The sequence below is a fragment of the Lissotriton helveticus genome, chromosome 2_1 (genome assembly GCF_964261635.1).
Source record: "Lissotriton helveticus chromosome 2_1, aLisHel1.1, whole genome shotgun sequence".
Lineage (NCBI taxonomy): Eukaryota > Metazoa > Chordata > Amphibia > Caudata > Salamandridae > Lissotriton > Lissotriton helveticus.
The window spans coordinates 43,997,912-44,023,359 of record NC_136059.1 but is presented as its reverse complement, the minus strand read 5'-3'; the positions used below and the strand labels follow the sequence as shown (position 1 = coordinate 44,023,359).

Genomic DNA, 25,448 nt, shown 5'->3' with positions numbered 1-25,448 from the left:
TGGAAATATTGTTAAGTTAAATTACTTACAAGTGTAAATAAAGGTTTAAAACATTGTAACAACCATTTTGAATGTAAACATGAATGTTACATCAATTTTTTTTAAATATAATTAAATTACTTATAAATAATTGTAAAGATCACTTTGATATTAAAGCATATTATTTTTTTATGGGGAAGTAATTTAAATTTAAGAACAATAATTAATATTTAATTTTATATATGTAGATGAATTCAAAATAATTCCAAATGGAGGTAATAGTTCTGTAGCATGTATTCCTTCGTCCTATATTTAAAATAAATATATAAAATTAACTTACAAATGAAATATTTTTTTAGCTAAATACATTTTTTTATTTTTCCAATACTTTACCATATCGAGATCTCCATCCAAATGCAAAGTCTCCCTATGGTCATTTATAGAGAATTGTTGGAGATAGCCAATAGAGGTAAACTTTCTCAAAAGTGTAAACTTACTCCAAAGTATATGTTACCTTTGTGAATCAGTCCCTAAGTGGATATCATTTTCCTGCTGACCGCTGTAAAAGTAGAGGGATAAATGTCTTCAATGCTGATCCCTGCCCAGGTAGGGAGAATAGAATATGTCCATGCATATCACTGCAATGGTAAATGTATAGAGTACGTGATTGTGAATCAAAACGAAGGGAAGAGGATAGAGTTTGGCCGTGCAGGGATCAGTGAAGGTAGGAGGATAAAGCTCGTTGATGCCAATCACTCCAAATCTAAACTGTAATACCGTCCTTTCTGCAGCATGCCAGTGGTGATCACTCCTAAGGTTTGAAGGGAGAAGTCATCCACACTCACTATCATGAAGGTAAAGGGGGATCAGTTGCTCATTCTAATGAGTATGGAGGTAAGAGTAACAGCTCATTCTTGCTGATCATGCTAAAGTTAAGTTGGGAGGGCATGCCTGTGATAATCACCCTTAGAATATGAGAGACAAGGTCATCCATGTCATGCACCCCTTTTACAAGGTGCCGTTTTGTTTGCTTTCAGTGTACCATTGATCCAAACACACTGCAGCCCGGGGATGATCTGAGTCCTAACGTCATCCATTTCTGCCGGCGGATTGGCAGCAAGGCCAAGCGAGTGTCAGAGGTGGTGAAAACCAAGGACCCAGCAGTCTACAGGTCCATCCAGGAAGGCTTGGACCGGGTGAACCAGAGGGCAGTTTCCAACGCTCAAAGGGTGCAGAAATGGGCCATACTGAAAAAGGATTTCTCTCTTCATGGAGGAGAGCTAGGTGAGTACCCACATGATGGCAAAGTGATCAGTCTAGAGATACGCTATTGACAAAGGAGTGATTAGCTGTAGGACTCACCATTGTTTTCTGAGAGTTGCCATCATCATCAGTATTTTACATCAATATCAAAGAGTTAGAACACAGGGAAAGTCGCATTATGGTGGATCAGTTACTTATTGAGCAGTTGTCCACAGATGTAACACAGCTTGTTTGATGATCACCCATTAATGAATCATTCAACTAGGATTTATAAAGAGCGCCTAATCACCTGATAGAATATCCAGGCGCTTGTAAGTACTAGAGGCTTTATCGAACAGCCAGGTCATGAGGGCCATTCCAAATTTTGGAAGTGAGGTGATGGTCTGGAGGTGCATTGGAATGCTGTTCTGGGTCTTTGGTGCGATGTGAGAGAAGAAGCATCCCCCACTTCTGCTTCTGTAGTTGCGGGGAGTATGGGCAAGTGAAAGGGAGGAGGACTGTAGTCTTCTCGTTGATTGGTGGAAGTTCAGGCGGTGGTAAATGTATGTGGGTCCTTGGTTGTGTGGAGCTTTGTTTGCACGGGTCAGCAGCTTGAATTGCCATTTCTTCTGTATGGGGAACCAGTCGAGTTGCCTGAGGTGGAGTGTGATGTGAGTTCATCGGGAAAGGCCAAGGATGAGTCTAGTTACGGTGTTCTGTATGGTCTGAAGTCTCTTTAGTAGGTGTGCGGTGATTGATACATAGAGGGTGTTGCCATATTGCAGTTGGCTGGTGATGGGGGCATGGGTCACGGTGTGTGTCAGGGTAGCCACTTGAGGATCAAACATAGCATGAGCAGAGTGAGGAAGAAGGCAGAGGAGACAACGGCAAGTGAGAAAGCAGGCGGAGGAGATGGCGTTGATCTGTAATTTCATTGTGAGCTTGTTGTCAATGATGATTCAGAGGTGTCTGGCATGGTCAGAGGGAGTGGGTATGGGTCCTTGGCCTGATGGCCACCAGGTGTTGTTCCATGTGTTGCTGCTGTTGCCAAAGATCAGTACTTCCGACTTCTCTGTGTTCAGCTGCAGGCAGTTGTTCTTCATCCAGTCGGCAACGTTTGTCATGCATCTTTGGTGGTGGGGTCGTCAGTGAGTGAAAGGATGAGTTAGGTGTCATCTGCATAGAAAATTATGTTGTGAGCGTGGGATTTGACAATGTTGACCAGAAGGTTCATATATGCATTGAAGAGTGTGTGGCTGAGCCCTGAAGGTCACTGCAGGTGACCTCCTTGGGTTCAGAGATGAAAGGTGGGAGGTGGAGTCTCTGGGTTCTTCCAGTGAGGAAGGAGGTGATCCATCAGAGCGTGTCCCCTTGGATGCTGATGTGGTGGAGTCTTTTGATCAGTGTGTGGTGAAATACAGTGTCAACGGCTGCTGAGAGGTCGAGGAGGATCAAAGCTGTTGTTTCTCCTCAGGAGAGGCGGGATCAGATGTAGTCGGTTGCTGCAATCAGGGCGGTGTTAGTGCTGTGCTTGCTGTAGAAACCAGATTAGGAGGAATTGAGTAGCTGGTTCTACTCCAGGTGTATCTTGAGTTGATTGTTGATGATCTTTTCGAGTACCTTCGCTGGAAATGGGAGCAGGGAGATTGACTAGTAGATTTTGAGTTTGCTGGGGTCGGCAAAGGGTTTATTGAGTGGTGGTCTGACTTCAGCATATTCCAGGCATCAGGAAATGTTGCAGTGGTGATAGAGTTGTTGAGTAGGGTGGTGAGTTCCTCGCCGATCCTTTGGTTTCCGAGGTTGAAGATGTGGTCCAGGCATGGGTCTGTGGGAGCTCCCGAATGGATGGATTTCATGGAAAGGTGGTGTCCTGGATGGAAAGAATGGAACGGTGGTCAGTGTGTTGTTCGTGTTGGTTATGGTGGTGGCATATCTGATGAGAAAGTCCGTAGGCGTGGGTTCAAAGTTTCTGTATATGGTTGCGATCTTGTTGTGGAAAAAGTAGGTGAGGTTATCGCACAGCTCCTGCATGGTGTTGTTTTCACTGGTAGTCAGGTTGGATAATTCCTTAACCATGTTGAAAAGGTCCGTGATGTTGATGCGCTGGTTTCGATACATGCAGCAAGGTCCGTCTTTTGTGTTGCCCTCAGCAGTTGTTGGTAGAGATTGAGGGAAGTCTTGAAGGCAGCCCTGTCATCAGATTGGAGAATTCCTTAAAGATGTTGAAAAGTTATGTGATGGCGCTGGTCTCGATACGTGCAGCAAGGGCTGTCTTCTGTGTTGCCCTCAGCAGTCGGGGCTAGAGATTGAGGGAAGTGTTGACTGCTGCCCTGTCAGAGGTGTCCGTGCTGGTGCGTCATCTCCGATTGAACTGTTTGCTGCTCCTGTTTTGCTATTCTGTACCAGCTGGCCTTTTTAGGAGGAGTTTCAATGGATGTTGCTCTTGATGGGGCTGATGCTGTCTGCACAATTGGTGAGCCAGGTTATGAAGTTTTTCACTCAATGTTCGAGGTTGGTAGCTGTAGCAGGGTTGGAGGTGTTGAAGACATTTACCCAGCTGGTTTCTGAGACTTGTTCCACCTCTGTTGGGGGTGGCGGTGCTAGGGCTGGAGATGCTGAAGAGGATATTGGAGTGATCAGTCCATGTGAGTTCTGTGACATCTGTATTTGATGGGGTTGCTGGTTGTGAAAATTGGTTCTGCATGTGTACGGCAGTGCTTGTAGGATCTGCGTCAATCCGAGTCTGCTCATACTGTTGAGAAGATTTGTGGTGTTTTTATCGTTCGGGTCGTTGATGTGGAAATTTAGGTCACCAAGGAAGATGTAGTTCTTGGAGTCTATGGCTAGGAGCGCAATGAAGTCTGCCATGGTGTTGCAATAGCTAGAGCACGGGCCTGGGGGTCAGTATGGGCGTGGTGGTGATGTTGGCGATGGTGGTAAACTATATCGTCTCTATGTGGAGGATCGCTGTTGCTCCCCCGGATTGTTGGTGCAGTCCTGATGAGTGAATTTATATTTGTCGGGGGCCGCAGTGGCAATGTCGGTGGCGGGTGTGAGGTTGAGCCAGGTCCCAGTGAGGAAGACGATGTCGGGTGCAAGGTTGGTGATGAGGTCCCATAATTCAGTGGAATGCTTGCATAGTGAGCGTATGTTGAGAAGGGTGCATGCAAGTTTTTTATTTTTTTGCTCAGGTGGTGTCTTTGGTGTTTTTCGGGTGGGGCTGGTCAGTTGGATGGTGTGTGTGCAGTGGCAGGTGAAGTGTCAGTGGGTGCAGTGGGAAGGTCCTACCGTGGAAATTGGGTCAGCGCGCTGGCAGTGTTTGTTGCGGGATCCGGGGTTGAGGGTGTAGAGCTCAAAGATGGTGTATCTTCCGGGGGCAGGAGAGCCAGAGGTCGCGGCGCTAGGCGTGGTCCAGACACGGACAGACACGTATGGGCTTGCCTTTGGGGCACCAGTGCCACGCCCGCTGCATTTGTCTGCTGTGGCCTTCATTAAGTAGGTCCTCGGGTCAGCGGTGCTTCTGTTGGCAGGAAGAATGGTGAGTCGGCAAACCCCAGCGGGAAAACCTGGGCAGCTGTGGTGTCACTGGTTCAGGTTGCAGCAAGCAGGAACTGGAGGCCACAGGCAAGTGGCAAGTTAGGTGTCCATTAATGGGCGATATCATCTATTAGTTTGAAACAGTGGCTAAAATGCCATTAAAGTAATGTCACAAATGTTATCTTCACACAAAATTCAAATACATCAACAACAAGCATAAGCTATACAAATCATGGGTAGCCGTGCATTGCGCCAGGGCTCATTGTGGAAGATGATGTCAGATGCGAGGGTGGCGATGAGGTACCATAATTTGTTGGAATACTTGCATAGTGAGCGTATGTTGAGGAGGCTGTGTGCAAGTTCTTTTTTTTTTGCTCAGTTGGTGTCTGTGGTATGTTTGGAGTGGGTCTGGTGTGTGTGCAGTGGTAGTGGGTGCAGGGGAAAAGACCTACCGTGGAAAGTTGGTCAGCGCGGTGGCAGTGTTTGTTGCGGCATCTGATGTTGAGGGCAGGGCCAGCTTTAGCGCTGGTAGTGCCCTGTGCGACAATGTCTGTTGCCCTTCCCCATGACCACCTCTGCCACAAATTCCCTCACCACCGCCCTTTAACAGTGCCCCTCAAGTCTCCAGAACCACAATCTCTCAGATTAATTTAGTTTTATAGGTTCACTAATAACAGTGTAGGGTGTCAGAGCACTTTACATCACACACACATCGCACAGAGACAATCATAGGTGTGTAAATCAGTGTATAGGAAATGGTACATCAGACAAGACTACAAGGTGTAGTGTAGGAGTAGCATGTCACTGATACTGGTAGGCAATATAGTTTCAGAGTCCCTATTCTGAAAAAGCACAAATTCAGAATTTAAAATGTAACACCATTGTTAGGGGTTCTCTTTAATAACAATAATTGTTTTCCACCAAAATGAACCCTTTTTGCTAAATGTGGATAATCAAAGACTGGACAAAAAAACATTTAGCTCTAAAATATACCTTGCAGTTTACACACAGCTCTTTGATGACAGTTAATAGCTCAATGTTCAATATTAAGATATTGACTTACAAACGACAAGTAGCAAAAGGAGCTCGCTTACAGAAGCAGTAGCCCACTGACCTATTTACATTACATGCACTTTGTTATCTGCATGGTACACGTTCTTAGCAGCAAGCATTTAAACCCTCTGTGCTACTTTTTGATGAATCAAAACTTCAACTAGACAAACCTCCAGGAACACGATAAATCACCGGCGTTAGCTTGACATTTTAATTGATGCCTACAAAAATTGCTGGAGGTCATGAAAGCACCAGCAGGTTGGTGCTTTTAAAATGATACTATTACTTGTAAAAATGACGCCCCCACCCTAAGTTTGCGCCCGGTGCGGTGGTAACGATCGCACCGCCCTAGAGACGGCCCTGGTTGGGGATGTAGAGCTCAGAGATGGTGTATCTTCTGGGGGCAGAAAGGCCAGCGATCCTGGCTCTGGGCGTGGTCCAGACACTGTCCAGCATAGACGGGCCTGCCTTTGGAGCAACAGTGCCGTGCCCGCTGCGCATGTCTGCTGCGGCTTGCATTAAGTACTGTCTTGCCTTCCTGAGATGAACAAAATCACCTGGCTTTTCAGTCTGTTTGCTATATATCCTACTCTTGTGCTCCATATCACGTTTCATTTTCCCTTTATAATTCTTCACAGGGTCCCTTAACTTGTGAAAAACAACCTCAAACTCCCTCCCATTCGTATTCTTTAACCGCCATGGCACAAGCTTAACCCCTGGTTTACGTCATCCTAGCAACTCAAAAGGACTCATTAATTCACAGAATCAGGTGCACTTCTATATGCGAGCCAACATAGCTTGCAACGTTTTCTGTTCCAAGTGGCACAGATTGGTCCTCAGCTTGTTTGTGCATCAAGTTGCCTTTCAATGTCCTCCAGTCTCTTATCCATGAAGTTCAGTTGCTTATGTATGGACTCAAGTTCAGATCTCCTGGACTTGATTACATTGTGCATTTCCTTTGCTTTCATGTTGAATGCTCCTGCCTTGTAGCCTACTGCAGATTAATCATCTCTTTCATGACAGTTTCCTGTGTAATGTTCTGCATATTGTGGGGTTGCTGCTTGGTGCCTTGTCTTTTGCCTGAAAGTACCTCACTGAAGAGTAGCTGACTGGAAGTTTTAAAAAACAACTTGGATATGTGTGCAGAACTAACACCATTTTGTCCGAGTTCAGCATACAGGTAACTCATGGTCAAAGTTGCAAAGTTTATTGACAGATCAAAAAACATATTTTCATCATCAAAAGATAGAAAGCCAGTGTTGTAAATGGCCCTTCCCAGGGTACTTTCCCTCGACTTTTTGTTTTTCTACTTCCCAGTTTTCAGCTGATTTGGATGCTAGCCTTAGGACTTGAGCGCATTTGGCACAACAGTGCAGTGTCAAATCGCTGTGCTTGTCATAGACATACTTTGGACTGTTCTATATATGGTTGGCTGATTCTAGTTATCTCTAAGTCCCTTGGAATGAGGTAAGACCTATACCCAGGGCATGTATCTCAAATGCGCCTCTGTGGGCCTGCCACCCTAGTTGTGCCATCCACAGAGGTACCTTATCGATTGTGCCACAGATGTGTCCTGGTGGGGCCTGTGTGCAGGGGTTATTGTTACTCGGTTTGCCATTTAAAGAGCTACATGCCAAAGTTCTGCATATCTCCTACCATATCAGAGTTCTCCCTGGTGACAGAGTGTGGTGCTGGAAGAGGTTGGGCAGGTGTGTGTATGTGATGCCTGCAAGAGTCGTGAATGACACCGGATGGTATGTTTGGTACGATGGGTCCTGCTTCTGGCATTGGATTAGCATAAGAGGATGTAGGGAAAGGCTATCAATCATTATTTCCCACAGGCAGAATAGCAACAGTATAGTGTTTAGTATCAATGAGCTTGTAATGGTGAATCCTCTCCATTAGTGGGAGTGGGTTCGACATTACAGTGATGCAAATGCCTTTTTGGAAAAGTGGGTATTTCGATGCTCATGGCTCTGTCTGCCTGTCGGTCTGTCTTCTTGGTGGAAATCAGGACCTGTTTGCCCCATTTGAGACCCCTGTAGATTGTTTTTTTTACTCTGAGAGTGCCCTGGGCTCTGCTCTTGGCAGGGCCAGTGCTATGTTGAAAACACCCACTGTTATGTTGAACACACTGAGAAAACACACGCATGCAATAGGGTACACTATGTGTTAGGGTACACCTATGATTAGCATGACCTGCTCTATAAGTTCCTTGTATATATTAGGGTAGGGGGATTAAAACTACCTTTAAGTCCTTACCGAACAATAGGGCACGGCGGTTTAGAGGCCAGCAGCCTTTGTTGCACTTGCAGTATGGGAACTGCTGAGAGTCTGAGGTCATTTTAAAAGCAGCCCAGTGTTACAGCACTAATTGTAAATGTAAATTGTGCCCAAACTTGACCTTGGTGATAGAGGCACTTAACATGTGATATATTTTGGCCTTTTAAGTACCCCCAGGGTCTCCCCTAGGAGTCTCAGGTGAGGGGGGTCATGTTATTAAATAGGGAGAGCCCTTTTAAAAGATGTTTTACATGCCCTGGGGATAGAGAAATTGCCCATTTCACTGTCCCCATTGTAGTAAGGTGCCTCCCAAAATAGACTTTAGTGATAGGAGCACTGTGGAGTGATGATCTACACTATATTTGCAGGACCCCTAAAGTCTCCCCTACATGTCCTAGGGTTGAGGGGGTCCTGTGACTATACGCAGGGGCCTTATAAAATATGTTTTATTATGCTCTTATGATGGAGAAATTGTGCATTGCAGTTTCTCCATGGTAAATGCCTAGCCCCATAGCGTAGGCTGTGAGGTTTTAGGTTTAAACCTATAATAACTGATAAAACCCCACTGAAAGAAAAATAGCCCTCACCGGTGAAAACATATAAACACTGAAAAAACACCTGCACAACCACAAACTAAATGCCATTCAAAGAAAGGAAAAAGAAAGTGAAAGAGTCATTTTGTTCTTACTGAGGGGGTCAATAAAATGTAACTATGTTATACAAGCTAGCAGTAAGAAAGACTGGCTAACATTATTCTACTTGAGTTTTGTTCTTTAGGGATGCCACTAAAATATTGTTTCTTCTTCCTTTTACTTTTTTCAGTTTTATGGCCTTTGGTCTAAAGATGCAGGGTTTAGTTTCATGTTTTAGGTCTAGTTTAATTATTTTATAAGCTGTAGAGAATCAGGAGAATCAGGACATATCAAACTCATATTTGATATTTTGGCTGCATTTGATTCTTTCACTGATAGGTAAAACGGCTAGTTTCATAAAAATCTTTCCTAATATGTGTCATCACATTTACCCACAGAGAATGGGTAAAAACCCTTAATACATAAGACCATAGTTTCTAGTGATGCACTGTTTTCTAATGCCCAGGAACTAAAACGCAAATATTTATCATTTTGTGCTTTAAGTGGCATCAAATCAAAGAAAGAGTCATCCCAACTGTGTCCCTTAGCTGACGGTTCTCAGCCCAAGGGGCTATGAATGCTGAGATGGCCTTTTCACAGAAGTTTACATGGGAAGGAAAGTGCAAGCACACATGACCAAAGACTCACTGAAGAAGTATTGTATGGTGTACTACAATAAGATTAATTTGCAAAAATCTCTTTGGACCTCATATACACTATACGTACACTGTATATATACCATGTTTGTTCAGTGCAGAAAGCAAGCAATGATAAAAACAAAACGTTCCATAAACACCGGAAAAACACTTTTTCTGTTGTTTTTAGTGGCGTGAAAATGAGTAACCACTGAAAACAACTGTTTTTTAAGATATTGATAACACTGAAATTCCCACCAGAATTTACCAAAAATAAAACTGAAAACAGGACAGCCTACGGGCCATAGGATAGTATTGCAATAGTTCATGACTGCATAAATATTGCTAGGGATTCAATAACATACCGTTAAAGGACTTAGAATAATGGTATTGATTAATCCAACAATATGCCATTGTTGAATTGATCCTAAAGTGTATGGAAAATAAGTTATAAGACTTTTTTGTCTGTGAGCCAATATTCAGCCTTCCTGTCCTCTTCCCTGATTAGTCAGAATTACCCAGAATTACCCAGGCTGCTTTGATGAAGTGATAAGTGGCTCACCTAGGGAAAGGCTATCTAGTGGAGAGAGCTCAGCTAAACAGGAATGCCAGATCAGGGGGGAGGGATCGGCAGGGAATGCTGGGCCCATCGGCCCACCAGCCCTTCTAACCCAGGCAGGTGGCAGGCTTATGGCAGGAATTTGCAGATGGTAATGGGAGGAGAGCTATGGAAATGACCCATACTGGAAGGTTCTTGCTCCTCTGCTGAGATTTCAGCCATACTGAATTTTGAAGGAATAGTGCCTTCTGGGAGACCATTATGCCACACTTTGGAGGAAGTGGTCATGCTCCGGGGTGTTGCCCTGGACCTCATTGGACAGGAGTGCTCTCCTGCTTGACCCGAGAGACACTTAATAAATATGTGAGAGAAGCAGAGCCTCTCAGATCTGCAGCTTGAAACTAAGAGAAAAAGGCTTGCCAAGCTGGAAACTTGATTGCACCATCAGGCCATGCATTATGACTGACTATGGGGTGCCGCTCGCAGAGAGGTTTTTGCCACTTGAACTCGGACCAGTGCTACAGGAGTAGCTAATCTGTTTTCCAGCCTAACCCAGTGTCCAGCGTGAGGAGGAGTCATCCATCGAGGCCGCAGCGGAGGTGAGAGGCGCGGCACAGGGACTGCGAGGACCAGCAAGCAACACCAGCTGTGTCCTCTTCCCTTGAGCGCCGCGCCCCCTCCCAGTGCCACGCCCCCTCAAGCAGCTCTCTTTACCTCTCGCGGCCCCCGCTCCGCGGGAGCCGCTCGCAGAGAGGTTTTTGCCACTTGAACTCGGACCAGTGCTACAGGAGTAGCTAATCTGTTTTCCAGCCTAACCCAGTGTCCAGCGTGAGGAGGAGTCATCCATCGAGGCCGCAGCGGAGGTGAGAGGCGCGGCACAGGGAATGTGAGGACCAGCAAGCAACACCAGCTGTGTCCTCTTCCCTTGAGCGCCGCGCCCCCTCCCAGTGCCACGCCCCCTCAAGCAGCGCTCTTTACCTCTCGCGGCCCCCGCTCCGCGGGAGCCGCTCGCAGAGAGGTTTTTGCCACTTGAACTCGGACCAGTGCTACAGGAGTAGCTAATCTGTTTTCCAGCCTAACCCAGTGTCCAGCGTGAGGAGGAGTCATCCATCGAGGCCGCAGCGGAGGTGAGAGGCGCGGCACAGGGACTGCGATGACCAGCAAGCAACACCAGCTGTGTCCTCTTCCCTTGAGCGCCGCGCCCCCTCCCAGTGCCACGCCCCCTCAAGCAGCGCTCTTTACCTCTCGCGGCCCCCGCTCCGCGGGTGCCGCTCGCAGAGAGGTTTTTGCCACTTGAACTCGGACCAGTGCTACAGGAGTAGCTAATCTGTTTTCCAGCCTAACCCAGTGTCCAGCGTGAGGAGGAGTCATCCATCGAGGCCGCAGCGGAGGTGAGAGGCGCGGCACAGGGACTGCGAGGACCAGCAAGCAACACCAGCTGTGTCCTCTTCCCTTGAGCGCCGCGCCCCCTCCCAGTGCCACGCCCCCTCTAATCAAACAGGAATTTAGGTGAAAGCAGTACCGCGCATCGCGGGACGCGCGCGGGCCGCAGCCCGGGCCAAGGGCGGGCCCGTTGTTGCCCGTTAGTGACCGGCAGAGACCGGACCGGGCCACCCCCCTTTCGGCACTGGTTCCCCAGCCATTAGACCTCAACCATGCCGCCGAAAACCAGGAGTAACACGAAGACCAAATCCAAGAATGCCCAAGAGGTAGCACAAATAACTGAACCAATCGATCTATTCATTTCACGGACACACGAGGTAATCAATCAGAGTATCTCCCTTCTCGAAAAGAGAGTGTCACTGGACCTCATGAACGCAAAACGATCATCACTGGGCACCCTAGCAACCGCTACTTCCCCTATTCATTTAATTTCCCCAAACTGTTCTCTTCCCGCGATTGTGACTGCTCCTGATACTAACACAGTCCCGTCTATAGTAGATCTATCTGTAACGCAATTCGAGTCTGATCTATCATTAACATCAGATAATCTAGAGGCAACCCCTGATTTAGGAGCCTGTCAAATATATGAAGGATCTCAGTCTAATATAGCCATGTACCTTCGAGGAGAAAGAGAAGGAGCCATTCCAAAATCCGGCAGCACAAACCCCATTGGCAATGTAGTAGGCACGGCTACATCCCCAGGTCATGCCATGGAGCATCTAAAAAATACAACACAATCTCTGCAACCAATTACTTCTTTCTTTTTAGAAACCAACCTCTCGCACTGTACAATCCCTAAAGAGGCAATTGATAACCCCTGTAAAACGTGCAAAGCCACCTCACAAGTATTAACTGCAACAAAAGACCTTTTGGTCCATCATTTGAAACCTATCCAATTAAGCATTAGGAATCTTGAAGCCCAACTGGCAATTCTTTCTGCAACACTCCTTGATACCAATACACACTTAGTGAGTAAGGGGCCGCGAAACGCCCCTCAGTCCTCCATAATTCCTCTCCAACCACATCCATCCAAAGTAATAAAACAACCAATCCCAACTATTTACCCTCAAAAAATCCAAAACAAAATGTTGTGAACCACAATCCACAAAATGCAACCCCCCGAGCACAAAATGGTAAAATCAATGCGGTGTCGAATCACCAAACACCCAACACAGGCTCGGCCACCCCAGTCATTTCAGGGCCTGCAACAGGTAACCAAACCAAAATTCACCCCACAAAAAAGCTTACACCTCTCCCGCCCAAACCAATGGTTTCTCAGTCACCTCCCAAAAAAATTCTTAAAAAAGCAGCAGGACCCAGACGTCCAGCCCACTTGCCCCCAGAAGCCACCCCATATACATTAGTACTCACAGGTGTACCAGAACTAATGGACGATACACGGGAAACCGCTTGGTCACTCAAAAATAAGGTCATGCAATGGCTAAGTATCAACAGGCCATTAGAATCCCATCATTCGGGAGGGATCTCTACAGTCCGCAGAGTAGTATGGGTAGGTAAAAAACCAAAATCGACCCGTGGGGACTGTATCATAGTAACATGCAGAGACCCCTCCACCGTGGATTATATCTGCGCGTGGCCCTCGCTGGAGAAAAAGGGGGGAATAGATGCTCGACATCTCTCCTTCTTTTACCCCCAACGAGACAGCATCATTACACCCCATCCTGGAATTGGCACCAGCCCCAAAATGACCAGTGGAAGCAGACGGAGTACCCCTACGACCACAGAGGTGGAAATGCTCCGAGAGACTGGCCAAGGCAATATAGGCAAGATAGACCCTTCCAGTCATACGAAGGCTGGCAGGGCTTTCCAACACAAAATCGTTTCGATTGCCTTGAGATGGTCGATTGACCATTTAGGGTTGAACCCAAGAGTAAAAATTTCAATACCATAGACCAACTAGTAAACCAAAGTCAGCAGCGAGTGTCACCGAAGCCCATTCCTCATACCCACAAAAACCTAAACTCGGAGACTATCACTGATTTCTTTTGTAATTCCACCAATGTAATCCACATCATACCTCCCGACCCCCATGGAACTATCCCTGATTCATATTATCACCAAACCAAAATCCCTAAAGACCCCATCAACCTCCTACAGGTCCAGACAAACCATCTGACAGACACTCCGGCCGTGAGCACTTTGATAGAAATACCTCCCCTTCACGCCTCCCCCGATCCCACAAACTTGAGCCTTTCCATCGCTTATTGGAACGTTGCAGGCCTGCCCTCCAAAATAACATTGGAGCCATGGCTTGACACAGCCAGGGAACATCAGATACTCTGCCTCCAAGAATCATGGTGTACAACCCCGTTACACATAGCGGGATATAAAACTTTTTTCACCTCGGCAGTGCAGGGAAACATGGGCAGACCAAAGGGGGGGCTTATGATCTATGTTGCTAATACTCTTCCCTTTAGAGTGAAACTATTAAAAGAGTCTCCAACTTTTCAAATCATGCAGATAACAACTTCCAAAGGTAATAATAATAACTATGTTCTTATTAATTACTATAATAACTCTTGTACCTCTGACTGTTGGATCAATCTAGAAGAGATCGCTACATTCCTATCCTTACTGCAAAGTGATAACAACTCAACTACAACTCATTTAATTTGGGGTGGTGATTTCAATTTCCCTTTGTGCCCAAACCACAAAAAGGGAATCTGTGGCCTGCAAAATGAACTTGGCAACCCCATACCCCACTTTGCGCACTCGATATGTGGAAAAAAACTGAACGACATCATATTTTCCTTAGATCTGGACTATGTAAACGAATTGGTTGACCCGTAGCAGGATTTCCTACCAACTTTCCATGGTAGAAGCTATTCAACAACAATAGATAACATAATAGCCTCCCACTCACTCAAAGGGCAATTTGGAAATTTCGAAACTGGGTCTAACCCAACAAGTGACCACTACCCACTTAGTCGAAGATAATCACCCGGGTCATGTCAGCTGTAACTTCGGTCGGCCTTTTCCAGTCATGGTCAACATCTACCCTTTTACCTATCTTTAAAAAAGGTGACCGCAACGATCCTGCTTGCTACAGACCAATCTCCCTTCTGGACTCCATGGGAAAGATCGCGGGCCGAGTACTCCTGGACCGTTTACAATCTTGGGCCCGGGAGAATAACATCATTACCGACCTGCAATATGGATTCCAGAGGGGGCTTGGGACTGTGGAGCAGGCCCTCAACCTTGTCCTCCTGGCTGGGAAATACGTTCACGCTAAAGGAGGTAACATCTTCCTTGTCTATGTCGACTTAAGTGCGGCATTTGACTGTGTCCAACACGCAAAACTCTGGCAAACACTCAGCGACCTTGGAGTGGACCCCCCAATAATAACTTTCCTACGAGAACTTTATTCTAACGCCACAGGACGAGTAAGATTTGGTACCAGCGGCGAGTCGTCCCGTTCATTTCAAATAACGAAGGGAGTAAGACAGGGATGTGTACTGGCTCCCTTCCTGTTCAACCTTTACACAAATGGGCTTGAACAGGCTATGCTGCAAGGGAGCCAGGACTTACCCCCAGATAAACCACCGTCCGATACCCACATTGCTGTATGCTGACGATTCTGTCATTTTAGCACGGACTTTGAACCAACTTCAGATACAAATCAATAAATATGCAACATTCATGGACTCACTTGGCCTCAAAATAAATATTAAGAAAACTTTCACAATGCACATCGGTCCTAGGGTTAAAAACCCCAAATCGATAATGGTCGACAAAACAAAACTGGAAAAACCTCAGTCTACCCATACTTGGGAATCTTAGTGGATGAAGCAATGAACTGGCGAAAGGCAATTGACGCCAGAAATCTTCATTTCCGTCGTGCAACATCGGCGCTGACCTCTTTCTCGAGGAAACTGGGGAAACCAGCGCCACCCGAACTCCTGACCATATATTATGCAAAATGCCATAGTGTGGCCACCTATGGAGCAGGAGTCTGGGGTTATGGTCGCACAGATCAGCTACAGGTAACTGAAAATGCCTTTATAAAATACATTTTAGCTCTTCCCCAAAGTTCCCCGATACTAGCTTCCCACTACGAGCTTGACATGGAATACATCACCGACACCGTCCGTTGCCAGCCAATCTTACTGTGGCATCGAATATGGACCAACCCCGAATGTCACTTAACTCGTTCCCTTATCACAGACTGTTTAGCCTTGACGAACTGGCGAAAAATTCCTTGGCTATCCTATATATGGAACTTCTTCAAAGACCTGGACCATCAGTCCTACTTCGAAGATCCTGCCTCGGCAGAAGACATTTCCAGGAAACAGTTAAAATCAATGTGTCTGGGTCATTTGAAGGAATTACGGAACCAGGCAGAGATCTCAAAATCATCAAACGAAAAAATCTGTGCCCAACAATCTGGCAAAGGCATACAAGCCTATCTGACGTATTTTTTATCAAACCATGAAAAGTTTTTATTAACAAGACTTCGCTTTAACATCTTTTTTCGCTTGGTTTCATTTCCGGAAACCCATGATTGGTCCCGCAACCTGATGAACTGTCCCTGCGATGGAATCTCCCCACAGTCTACGATCCATGTAGTTCTATTTTGCAAATACTATAAACTCCCACGTAAAACGTGGATTATTCCACTCCTTCGATTTAGTGGCCACAGACAATGTTATTCCGCGTTTCTCTATTTGCAATCTTTGAACACGCCTCATGAAGCCAAACTTATAGTAACTTATCTTAAAGCAGTCTTAAAAATACGTCGTAATGCTCCAAGCTAATCTGTCCTAGAACTTTACAGAACCGAAAATTTTAATTTGTACTAAAAAAATTTCATACTTTGACTTATTTTTAAACTCATTCATCTGCTAAAAACCTTTTTTTATGTACTTTTTATGATTATAATAATTGATAATCGAAGAAAAGTTGATGAAACTGAAACTGAGACTGAAAGTGCCTTGCTGCAGGAGGAATAACGAGTGGACCCCCTGCAAGCTACATGTTAAAAGAGCTCACCTGGACCATCACCACCAAGAATCTCCTGCCTGGAAATCTTTCAAGGACCATCTTAGAGCTTTCAGACCCTTGGATTGTGTTTTAGACTCTCTGGCCCCCCAAGAGGAACTTCAGGAAGAACTTTCAGAAGTTTGGAGCAACTTTGGAAAAAAGCTCCATAAGGGGACCGAAGAAACTGCGAGAACCAAGTCGGACACCTTCAACAGCGAGCCGACCTGACCTGCTGGTTCATCCCGCTGAACAGCTCTGGAGGTCCAACTCCCAGAGTTTGACCGGGAGGTCCCTAAAAGCAAGCAAGTGAACCCTCAACGAATCCTGACTGGTGAAGAGCAGCGAGGAACGTGGGAGAAAAAAAGCTCCAGAAACTTTTCTAAGTCTAAAGATAAAATTCTGACCAAAGCCTACCGTGAGGAGTATCCGAGCAGGGCTCCAATGGGGTTGACCTGAAAACGTCGACTTTGTCCCAGTCAAGCACGACCAGGTGTTCCAAAGTGAAGCTATAGGTTTCTAAGTGCTATAAAGTGTTAAATCTTTAAAAATACATATCTCTGGTTTCCTCCATTGGATGTTTGTCATTTTGATGTAATTCTTTTAATTGGTGTGGGATTTCTATTGTGTGTTGTGTCTTAGTTATTTACTGAATTGGTGTTTTTAAATGCTTTACATACCTACCGCCTAAGTTAAACCTGCCTGCTCGCAGTCAGGTTACCGAGGGTTGAGCTTAGGTATAATTCATTGATACCTATACTGAGCCCTAGACCATGTTATTGGCCTTATTGCAAGTGGTAAATGCATATTTATCACTACTAATAACCCACTTGCCAACACTCCTAATTCACAACTGTGTGCTAGGGGGACAGCCACATCTGTGCATTCCTGATAGGAGCCCATAATTTAGTTGCTCAAGGGAAACTGCTAACCTCTGACTCTGTGGGGCCTTTCTGGGACAGTTACATGAGGTGAAATAGGCACATGCATTCCAAAGGGCAGGGTCTGGGCGCCACTAAAGATTATGATCAAACCTCCCGGGATAGGATGGCAGACAGGAGAAAATTGGCATAGGGCCTGCGCAATGTCAAAGGTGGCCTTTTGAACTTATCATATCTTCAAAGGCCATAGTGGGTATAAATACTGGGGCTTTGGCCTCCAAACCAGAGACACTTTTGGATTTAGAACCATACTGCGCTGGTTCGATACTGGGACACTGACACAAGGAATCCTTAGGGCAGGCTGTACTACATCTGGACTATCCGCAGACTTGTGGCGGCTTTAAGGTTGTCGTGCTCCAGGAAGGGAACTATCACTTGGTGGATTTTACCTGGATGTCGTTGGCAACTGTCATGACCTTGGTCTCAAAGGACTCTCCAAGGGCCGGTGAGCTAGCCTCCGGCCCATGAGACCCCAGGGACACAAAGGATCTCACTGTATCCACGAGATTGTTAGGACCCCACTGGGTGCAGCAGAGACAGGTGGATGGGATCGTGGTTGGGACAAGGACCGTCCTGACATTCACCATCATATCGTTCTGCAAGAGGTGTGCATGCGTATAGAGCAGCAGCCATCTGAGGAGCCAGGACATGAGGAGTTCTATGAGTGTGGGGGAAGGTTGCAGAGCCTGAGGGACCCGTGCTTGCAACCAGGGGATCTGTGCTAGCTTGCGCTCCCGAGCGTGTGATATCCGAGGGGTGTTGGGGGAGTCTGATCAAGGAGCTGGAGGGACAACAGTGCCTGACACGGCGGCCTCTATCCAAGGTCATTGACTCCCTTTCCCTGGACCCATGCCACAGCGTGCATTGTTGTGGAAAACACCATGACGAGACCCGACGGGTTTCATGTGCCTTGTGGGCATCTAAGGCTTACTGTCGAGGTATACGACAGGTCACACCTCCGCTTGATGGGAAAATATTTCTCCAACCTTTTGTCAATGAGGGGATAGCGATCCCGCCCTCGTTACGGTGCCGTCAGGCACCTGAGATCTAATTCAGATGGACAAAACTAAGTAACTGTTTCTTTCTGGGTTTGGTGGTTCTGACTGTCTTGTCAACAGGGCGTCAGCCGGAGCAACATCTGTCCTTAGCTGGTGGAGTTGAATGACTGAGGGGCTGGGCACGAGGCGTAGTCAAAGATCTGTGACTGTTTGACCTTTCTGCAATGGGAAAGTTTGACAATAACAAATAACTGTAAAATGTACACACAATATGTGTTTCGTTTTTTGATTTAAATATAGAAGTTTGACAATTGTGTAGAACTGTAGAGTGTATATACAATGTATATCTCGTTTTGATGTCAGTGGGCGTGGGTAATACAAAGACAAGTGTTTTATACAGTGTCGAGTCTTTTTGTGGCATACACAGTGTGTTGTGAGGGGGAGTGTTGTGCCAATACACTCAAGCTCTGAGAATAAGCCTGAATAGTCGGTGCCAAGCTACCAGATTGTGTCACAGATTATCGAACAAGTGTAACGTGCTCATCCTATTTGGAACTGTGGATTCTGACCAGCTTCGATACGTCGCAGCAAGCCGTAAACGCTGAGTCTAACAGCCAGCAAAATCATCACTTCATAAATTCATCATCACAATAACACATTAAAAAAAAAGAATCATGCAATCACAGTCGAGAATCATGTAGCTGATTTGCCTTAATGCCATATAGTGTTCTGTTCAGTACGGAGCGCCCTTATCATTGTACGTCCAAAGAGGATGGGAACTGTGGATGCAAGAGGTGAACACAGCACAGGGAAGAGATGTGATCAAATACACACTTTAGTAGGTGGTCAACAAGTCCTTTGTGGAACTTGCTTTATGCGACCAGTTTAGTATTGTGGCTATTAGATCAGTTAGCCATCCCTCAGACAGTGGTGGCTTAGATTAGGGCCACTTGTTGCTATGTTTCCACTGAGACAGTGCATGCTTGACCTTATAGCTCTTACCATTGTGCAAGAGCACAGCTAGAAATTTACCTATTGAGTTCTTTGGTTGTCTCGAATGTATTCCAATGAGAAAGTTTAAACGTTTTTTCCCACATGTGATGTATCTTGCTTGTCTGGTGTCTGAATAAAGGCTATCGCCGTTTGGATTTTTAGGATTTCTGGTGCACAGTGTATGCACTCTCCACAACTCCACGGGCTTGGAAAGTTCCTATTCAGCAGACAGGAATGAAGTGGCTAGGGAAAGCATTCATATCTTCTTTCTCAATTTATTCAGGGAGCCCTTAGAGGTGTATGTTGTCTCTTAGGGAGCGGTCCTCCACGTCTGATACTTTCAGTTTCAAGCGCCACTGTTCATTTACCCAGTCTGGTTGCATGTTCACTTGCCACGTTCTCCAGTATCCTTTCCATGGAGTCTTGTTGTTTTTGGTAAATCAGATCTTATGGGCTTGATTTAATTGGACATTTCCATTGTTTTCGTGTTGAAGGCTCCTGTCCTGGAGCTTATGGAGTAATCTCTTTCAGTAAAGTATCCAGTTCAATTTCCTGGTTATTTAGGGGTTGCTGCTTAGTTCCTTCTCTGTTGCCTGAGAGCAGAAAGCAGAGCAGGAAAGGTCTGTGGTCAAATAAATGCTTTAGTAAGGGTTCAAAAGGCATATGAGGTTCTTGTTTTACGTGACCAGTTTATGTGGCTATTAGAGCGGTTAGTCAGCCCACTGTCAATAGTCGCTTAGATTTGAGGCACTTGTTAATACATTTCCACTCAAGTGTAGTGTGTACTAGGCCCTGTATGTTTTATCATAGTGCTGCAAACCAGATTGAAAACAGTCCTTTGAGTGATGTGTTTTTCTCCACTATTTCTAAATGGAGGGCCATGTGACACATGTAGATTCACATTTTTGGGAGCTTACCTTTTCCTGCACTGTCTTGTGGGCCCGGTAGAGTCTGTTTGTTTTTTCACCATCAGGGTTTGGTGTCCTCACATCCTCCATGGCCTGTATTTTGACCCACTCTTACAGCTCAGTTGGTGGGTGCTCTCCTCATTTATTTTGGGTTGATGGGGAAGATCTATACTTCCCCCGTACCTGTGCTCTTTATCTCGCCCTCCCATCGGCATCCAGTGGAACCCCGAGTGAGGCGAGGGTGTCGCTGATTCACAAATGGGTTTGCCTATGCTAATCATGTTTGTTCCATGGGGAGGAGCAAAAACTGGCTCATAAGACAAAAATTTTTTTTTTTTTTTTAAGTAGCAGCTTGTATATCATGGGGCACTGGGTGCTTTAAAAATATGTTTCCTATTATAGAATGTAACTACAGGGAAGAAGGTCTGCTGCCCTTTGGAGGCTTCCATACTCCACATCATTTTCTTACCAACAATAGGAAGGATTTCTTTGGTTTAAGACAATAGTACTCAGCAAGTTTCCTGCCTCAGAGCCGGGAGGAATCCAACTTTCCTTCTTACTTTACGCTGACAATCCAGTGCTAGTCAGCAGGGTGAAGGTGGGCTTACAACGGCTTCTGGATACAACTCAAGCTTAATCTGAGAGCACTGGGCTGATAATTATTATGGAAACGACCCAAGCCCTAACCATAAATGAAAAAGGTATGAAACATCATACTTGGCATCTGGGTGGAAATAAGTCCATCAATGTTTATAAGTACCTAGGGGTGATTTTTCATGCTAATGGAAGGTTCAGTAACTAACTGAAAGACACCAAAAGGAAGGACAATGCTCTCACAGCAGGCTTGGGAGCTTTGCATAGAAAATGGAATGGGCCAACTCTAACCCGTCTAGTACAAGTTGCCTAAGCAAAGGTTCCTCACACTCTGACCTATGGGAGTGAGGCCCTGAGAGGTCGGGACAATATCACTCTGGACAAAATAATCAAAATGTTTTGAATCCTTTTTAGACTACCAATGTACGTCTCCTGCCCATATTAGATTGGAATTTGGTCTTGTGAAGCAATCCCTGGCCTGGCAGCCGGCTTTCATGAACTGCTGCCATACCTTTAAATTAGCAAGCAAGGACTCTTAAAGTCACCGCCGATAACCAGCAAGAGTCTATCTACAATCAGCCATAACTAATCTGGGCCTCTCTTCAGCATGGGATCTGTCACCCAGTAGGTTGGGGAAAAAATAACAAAATCAAGCACTACAAAACTGTCACTCTTAAAGGATAAAACTGCCCTATCTAGGTGTAGCCATAGATGGCTAATTCCTAATAACTACACAAATCTAAAGTTCCAGCTCTATTACAACCTGATAACAGAAACATTTTCAAAATACAGGCGGGGAGTCCTGCCTGCATTTAAGCACACTCCACCATGGAGAAGAGAAGGCTAGGACAAATGCAGGATGTGCAGACAGGGGGTAGAAGATATGGTCTACGTGTTGTGTCTGTGCAAAGCCACTCTGGAAAATCACCAGTCAATCTTACTTAGGAAATGTAATGAGAGAGGAAAAAGGGCATGTAGAGCAGCGGTTGTAGCTTGTTTAAATTCAAGTGATCCGCTACTGAACTGTGCAGTGGTAAAAAACCCTCAGAAGGTAGAGGAAAAGGTATCGAATTTGGCAATTGAAACGAGAACCAAAACTTATATTGACTCTAAACTGGGGCTAATTAATCCCAACACGCGAAAGACAGGATTGCAGCCATATACAAACTGTCAGTCCGCGGGCCTGGTAGGTCTAACTGTGCATGTCGATTACCGCCAGGCTGAGGCTAGGCACTCTAGCAATTTATATAACAAGCACTGTTAGGTTTTTCTTATGCTAAGTAATTTTAAAGCTATTTAAAAACTCAGAATATTGTAGTTAGTGAATGACTTGAATGATTTGCTCTAGGCGGACAATAGGCATTAGAGCACTATTTACTGCAATTTCCTCTGTACCTTAGGGTTTTTTGCTGATTATTGTCACTTTATACGTTAGGCCAGTTCTCAGGTCGAATCGGTATTGAATCCTATGTAGCCGATATTGCTGGTATAACGAAGAATCAAGACACTATTAAACTTTACTCGCTTTGGGTTATGTACTGGCACAAATACACCTATAGATCCATAAAGGCTCTGCCTCTGTTTCTTTTATTTTATTTTTACTTGTATTGTGTAGAAATGTATCTTTTAATATATTTAATAGTGGTTGTTGTGCGGTGATTCCCACTTCATATGGGTTGCAATGGTTTTAATTAATCAAGCACATAAACGATTGTTGCAGGTTTAAGACAAGCCAATTTGCATATTAATGACATCACATGAAGTGAGATTAGATGACTACTATCCCAATCATGTCAAAAAGTAATTACTCCTTGGGCAGTATTGAACCTAGGCATTCATTCAGCTCACCAATATCAACTTAAAAACTTAATACATCACATATAAAAACAACTGAGGAAATGCAGAACATATGAATGTATAAAAAGAGATACTCAATTTATTTAGACAAGTTAAAACCAACTCAGGCTTGTATCCAACAAACCTGATAGGAACATATTTATACACATACATATATATAAGACATCTTCATTAACAATTGATCAAAAAAGATAAAAATAAGATAAAAACAAATTTCGGGACAGAAAATAAGGAAAAATTTGTGCACAATAAAGGGAGAACTACTCTGAGTTTTGGGAGACAAAAAATCTGATGAAACAATAATAATAATGATCAGTATTTGATCTCTGATTTACCTTTTATATGTTCTCCCTTTGTTAATATGAATCAATTTTTCCTTATTTTCTGTCCGGAGATTTGTTTTTATCTTTTTTTATCTTTTTTGATACAAGCCTGAATTGGTTTTAACTTGTCTAAATAAATTGTGTATCTCTTTTTATACATTCATATTTTCTGCATTTCCTCAGTTGTTTTTATATGTGATGTATTAGGTTTTTATGTTGATATTGGTGAGCTGAATGAATGCCTAGGTTCAATACTGCCCAAGGGGGAATTATTTTTTGACATTTGTCATCTGGTACCCTACTCCTTTGGGTGACTGGGTCCCTCTCTTTTACAAGAGGTACCATCCCAATCATGCCATCACAGGAACTTACCTCACATGGTTAATGACCTGCACCAGAACTCAAGAAAGACTTCAGGACAAAATATAAATCCCATTATATCCAATGCGATTTATGTTTTGGTGGATGGGGTATCCGTCACCATTGTTATGGAGTAACCCGTCCGCCAAGATCTAAATCAGCGACACAGACATCATTGCCACAGAATAAGTTGTAGAGGCTAATCCAAATGAGATATGTTACTGTGCCTTACAGAAACATGTGGGTTAGGGCAGTTACTAGATTTTATTTATTTGACAACCATACAAGGTCTTTGGTTTGCTTTTGCCTTTTTGGAGTACCATTTGTGCTGTGTATCTTAGGGCCACCCTCTCAGACAATTTCTAACCTTCCCATTACCATCATCCACCTCTTGGGATCCAGCTTCAGTGATCCTCACTTAAGTATTGAAATCCTATTGCAGTGGGAGAGAAGAAACCCATGGGAGAAAGCATGGAGAGAAAGAGGTAAGAGGAAGGGTAAAAATGGAGAGCAGGAGATGGGGAGAAAAAAGGAAGGATAAAAAGGAGATGACATAAGAAATAGGTGAAAAAAGAGCAATTGTAATGAGGAAGAAGAGGAAAGAAGGGGTGAGTGGAAAGGAGGCAGGGAGTGAAGGTGTAGGAACGAGAGCTTGGTAATGGAATACAAAGAAAAAGAGAAAGGAAAGTAGAGAGTGGAAGAGGAGGGATGGAGAGAAGAGACAGAAGGTAAGGTTGTAGAGGGAGAGAATAGATGAAAGGTAAACATGATGATCCACATAGAAAAAACTCAATAGCTGGTGAGGTAGCTCTTACTTATATATTCCCTGTGAAAGTAAAATATTTTGACTTTAGCTGTACAGAACGGTAATTACTGCCTCAAGCAGTACGGGTAGCAAGTAGACAACCCTGCATTGGTAAAAAATGATAGGGGTTCGCCAAATATGCCCTGCCTTATTAATATTCACCCAACAGTTTGCTTTGTGTTCCCCTCGCATATGTTGCTCAAAAATTGCATTCCCATTTGCAATGCAGTTGATGTGCAAATTGAACACCCTTGGCCAGGGAATGGGGTTAGGAGATTTTATTACTTGCTTTTGTATTGCTTTGCCTTTCTTTACCTCCTTTGTTGATTCTACCCTTCTCTTTCTTCATATTTTAGGCCCTACAATGAAAATGGTACGTCCATTTATCTTAAAAAAGTATAAGAGCATCATTGATGAGTTCTACAGGGTTGGAAGCTCCCTTCCAACAACGAAACAAAGACCTGCTCCCCAAAGAAGAGAAGATTTCAAACATAAACTTTGAGGACTTGATGATCCCTGGGGGCTCAGAATTGTAAAATGGCATCTGGTGAAGGACACAGTAATGGTTCAATTGAACATCAAGCTAAGGGACTTCTTGGGGGATACAGGAGTTGATAAAAATGTCTCTTGTTTCAGTGGATTTCCCTCAAGTCAATAATTCTATTAATTTTTTTACCCATCTAAGTGGCTGATAAATAAACATTGAAATCAGTACGTTTGTGCTTGCATTCTGATATATGACTCTGCATCCCGCCATGGAATGTGTGCATGAGTCCCATAAGTAAGCTTGTCTGCCAGCTGAACCTACATCTTTCTTCTTGCCCTTTATCCACTACTTATTTGTAGTGAAAGTATATGTAAATGGTTAGCTTCCATTTCTACCTCAGCCTGGCATCAAATGCTTGGTCTGCTTTCCCTATCAGGGGTCTATATTTTGTTCAAGATAATAACCTTGTAGGAATAAATTAGGTAGGCTAAAATAATGTTTTGGGGGGAGGGTTATTGTTATGGACAGCATAAGGAATGGATTAAGTTGAGGTAAGTAGAAATATTGGGAAATTATTCTTTGAGTGGGTTGAGATTCAGGTGGTGTGGTGCTCTCCAGGCTACATGCCAGTAATTCCAGTATCTTTGAATGAACTTTTCAAGTAGGGCAACGAGTCAGATGTGTAACCCTGGTAAGTGTAATCCTGGTATGCAGTTCAGCAGGTTCGAGGGTGAGAGAAAATGGATGTCTACAAACATTGAAGTGAGAGTTGGAAGGACTAGACATTTGTGGAGCACTAGTTTTATCAGGAACAAAGCCAG

At 44.6% G+C, this 25,448-nt stretch overlaps 1 protein-coding gene across 1 annotated transcript in view; it reads left to right on the top strand.

Annotated features, from left to right (window-relative positions):
- The window catches only part of LOC144817690 (long-chain-fatty-acid--CoA ligase ACSBG2-like), a 721,416-nt gene extending 696,564 nt beyond the window's left edge, over window positions 1-24,852 (top strand). The window contains exons 12-13 of the mRNA XM_078674437.1: window positions 1,017-1,263; window positions 24,497-24,852. Of these exons, the coding sequence (XP_078530563.1) occupies window positions 1,017-1,263; window positions 24,497-24,642 (393 nt within the window). The 3' untranslated portion in view covers window positions 24,643-24,852. The remainder of the gene's footprint in view (window positions 1-1,016; window positions 1,264-24,496) is intronic.
- Window positions 24,853-25,448: the final 596 nt, after the last annotated feature.